Source organism: Cynara cardunculus, assembly GCF_001531365.2.
Source record: "Cynara cardunculus var. scolymus isolate 2C chromosome LG 1, CcrdV1, whole genome shotgun sequence".
NCBI classification, from domain to species: Eukaryota; Viridiplantae; Streptophyta; class Magnoliopsida; order Asterales; family Asteraceae; genus Cynara; species Cynara cardunculus.
In genome coordinates this window covers 8,645,661-8,649,055 of record NC_037528.1, presented here as the reverse complement: position 1 = coordinate 8,649,055, position 3,395 = coordinate 8,645,661, and the positions used below count along the sequence as shown (strand labels likewise).

The following is a 3,395-nucleotide window of genomic DNA, read 5'->3' as shown; positions in this document are numbered from 1 at the left end:
TTAAATTTAAATTAAATTATAATAAAAAATTGAATCAAAGAAGTTACACCAAAAAAACGAGAAGTATTAAATAGTTAATTTGATACTAATATCGATTTATTTTTTTCAAATTTATATCTCATTAAAAAATAAAAACATTATCGCTTTCTCAAAACCACATAAAATCGTATTATATCAATAAGAACAAAAAATAAAAACTAGACATTAAAATCGAGATTTATCTCACTGCATTGCACGAGTACCTTTCTAATTTTTAAAATAAATAAAGGCGATAAACTTAAAACAATTGTTATATAAAAAAAAAATCAAACTTCTTTTTCCGCCGCCCGTCTTCCGAGCCCTTCCTTTTCTTCACCGGTAATTCGAGTTTGTTCAGTGATTATAACGTAATTAGCTAGAGCCATTACTTGACCAAGAACGTGAGAAATCAAAACACTTCCTGATGTCGAATTCCAAAAACCGGGTTTTACCAAACAAAAATTATAACCATTTTTACGTTAACATAATTAATATATATATTTTATTGGTAACCAAATATTTAATATTATTCATAGTGAAAATAAATACATGAAAAAATATTTGAAAAAAATGTAATTTCTTCAGCCCATATATGCGTGTGCTCATCGTTCTCCAAAAAACGAATCCTCTGCTCCAAATAAATTAAAACCTCTCTGGTTGCAACCATGGCGATTGCACCTTCAAAACCCCACACAACCCTATGTATCCTCCTCATCATTTCCTTCCACCTCACCTCCTCCGCAAATCCTATAACTGAAACCATAACCACCACCTGCACCGACGTCCACCACCACAAATCCCCCCAATCCAAATGTATCTACTTAAAAACAAACGCCGATTGCCACCCAAAAGGCTACATCAACTACCTTCAGATCTTCTACTGTAATTTATCCAGATTTCCTCAACTGGGTTTCCTTATGCTCCTTCTATGGCTCGTCATACTCTTCTACCTATTAAGCAACACTGCCGCTGATTACTTTTGCCCCGCCGTCGAGAACTTGTCGAAAATCCTCAAACTCTCCCCTGCCATCGCCGGAACCACTCTACTTCCGTTAGCTAACGGCTCACCAGATGTCTTCGCCAGCATAATATCCTTCACTGCCTCCGGCGACGGCGGAAATATTGGCCTTAACAGTATCCTAGGTGGGGCAATTTTCGTTTCAACCGTCGTCGTCGGAATACTGAGTTTATTAATCTCTTACCGTCGGAAAATCGTTATAGTTGATAGACCTAATTTCATCAGAGATGTCGTTTTTCTCCTCTTTTCCCTCTCGAATCTCCTTGTAATCTTCATCATCGGAAAAGTCAGCTTCTGGGCAGCGATCCTTTTTGCTTCTACTTACATCATTTACATTTGTTTAGTCTCTTACATGCATTTCATCACCATGAAGAAACAAATAATCTCAATTGACGAAGATCGTCAGCAGGGTTCCCGACTACCATTACTGGTTCGTGTTAATGCTCAACAAAAACTCGTACAATCTGCAGATAAAGTTGTACCTCACAGCAAGAGGATCATCATGTTGCTTTTCTATATCACTAGGTTGCCATTTTACTTGCCAAGAAGGCTTACAATACCCACGATAACACAAGAGAGTTGGTCCAAGCCATTTGCTGTGATTTCAATGGTTTTATCTCCAATTATGCTGGCTCTAATTTTGAACACCCAACAGGCCAAAATGGGTTCAAAAGCTAGCTTGGTGATATACTCTTTCGCATTGGTAATTGGGGTTGCTTTAGGGACTTGTACGTTTGCTTTCACACATAGTACCATGGCACCACAAAAGGGTTTGTTTCTTTGGCATGCAAGTGGGTTTCTAATGAGCGTGGTTTGGACATACATCACTGCTCAGGAATTGGTCTCTTTGCTAGAGTCACTTGGGACCATTATTGGTATGAACCCTTCCATTTTAGGACTCACCGTCCTAGCTTGGGGGAACTCACTTGGTGACTTGACTGCCAATGTTGCTATGGCCATGCACGACGGGTCTGATGGAGCCCAGATTGCCATGGCAGGTTGTTACGCAGGACCAGTGTTCAATATATTTGTGGGGTTAGGATTTTCATTTGTAATCGCATGTTGGCTGGGTTATCCGGAACCATACATGGTTCCAATGAACCCTTATCTGTGTGAGACCGTGGGGTTCTTGATCGGCGGTCTATTATGGGCCCTCGTGGTGTTGCCAAATAGAGAAATGCGACTCGATCGAACTTTGGGAGGCGGTCTTTTAGCCATATACTTTTGCTTTTTGTTCATCAAGATCGCTAGGGTGGTTGGATTGCTCGATGGTTCTATATCTAACCCCTTAAAAACCTTATAATTAAGTAGTTATCGTTTGGCAACAATTTTGGTTTGTATTTATCGTTAGATGTTAATATTTTTATTCCGAAAGTTGTATCCGGTAAGTGTGAAATTAGTATATAAAAATGTCTAAATTTAATGTGGAAGTTTGTGACCAGTTTTTTCATGGTTCTCGAAACATACATCTATTCCTCAAAGTAAGTTGACATGACGTTAAATGAACCATACTTTTAAACGTCATGCAAATAAACCGTTCCCAAATGTGACCTTCCCCACAACCAAATCTTTTTTTTTTATGCGTATACGTCTATGAGGTCGGGATTACTTGTCATCCCTCACCTCTAATCTTTAGCCTAATTATTATACATCTAGTCAATTTATCTCCCCACATCATACTTTAAAGGAGGGTTCAAAAACGAGATTAGTAAAAGGATGAAAAAAAACGGATGAAAAAGTACAGTAATATAGATGCGAATTTAAAAAAGTGCTCGTTTTTTGGTTTAATTCACTTGACTCCAGGTTTAATTATCTCGTGGCATGTCTGTATATTTCAACCTTTATATTGTTCTCGTTAGAACCTCCTTATCATACCCTAACATTTATCTATGTCTACATCTTCTTAACCGTCACAAGCCAAAAGACATCAATGATTTAGACACGATGAATATGTCATCCTCCTCTTTATCATGCGGATATATGATAACGACAACTCTTTTCCTATCGATATATCTCTACAAAAAACCAAAAATCGAAACACGTTATGCACCCAAAATTTAATTGGATTTGAACCTTTTAACGCATAAATCATCGACCGAGGACTTGTTGATTAGGCACTTTTGTTTTATTGAATAAGATGTTTTTGTGGAGAGAATTGTTTATGACAAAAAAATGGTTCAATCAACAAATTTGATGTTAAATTGTACACCTCCAACCCCAAAATTTGGACAAAATCAACATCACTCTCTTTTGTCACTCATTTGAAGTTATCTCATGTTAGTGTCAAAGATTTTGTCATCTCCTACAATGTGCCAACTTATGTTGATGGATAACAAGGGAGCTTTGGCTTTTGAAAGCA

At 37.5% G+C, this 3,395-nt stretch overlaps 1 protein-coding gene across 1 annotated transcript; it reads left to right on the top strand.

Annotated features, from left to right (window-relative positions):
- Positions 1-683: 683 nt before the first annotated feature.
- On the top strand, positions 684-2,339 carry LOC112529850 (cation/calcium exchanger 1-like). Its single transcript, XM_025141276.1, has one exon. The coding sequence runs from the start codon at positions 684-686 to the stop codon at positions 2,337-2,339; it is 1,656 nt and encodes a 551-aa protein (XP_024997044.1).
- The last annotated feature ends 1,056 nt before the right edge of the window (positions 2,340-3,395 follow it).

Excerpts from the sequence above, each read along its gene's own strand:
- LOC112529850 (XM_025141276.1), top strand. The coding sequence starts at position 684 with ATGGCGATTGCACCTTCAAAACCCCACACAACCCTATGTATCCTCCTC.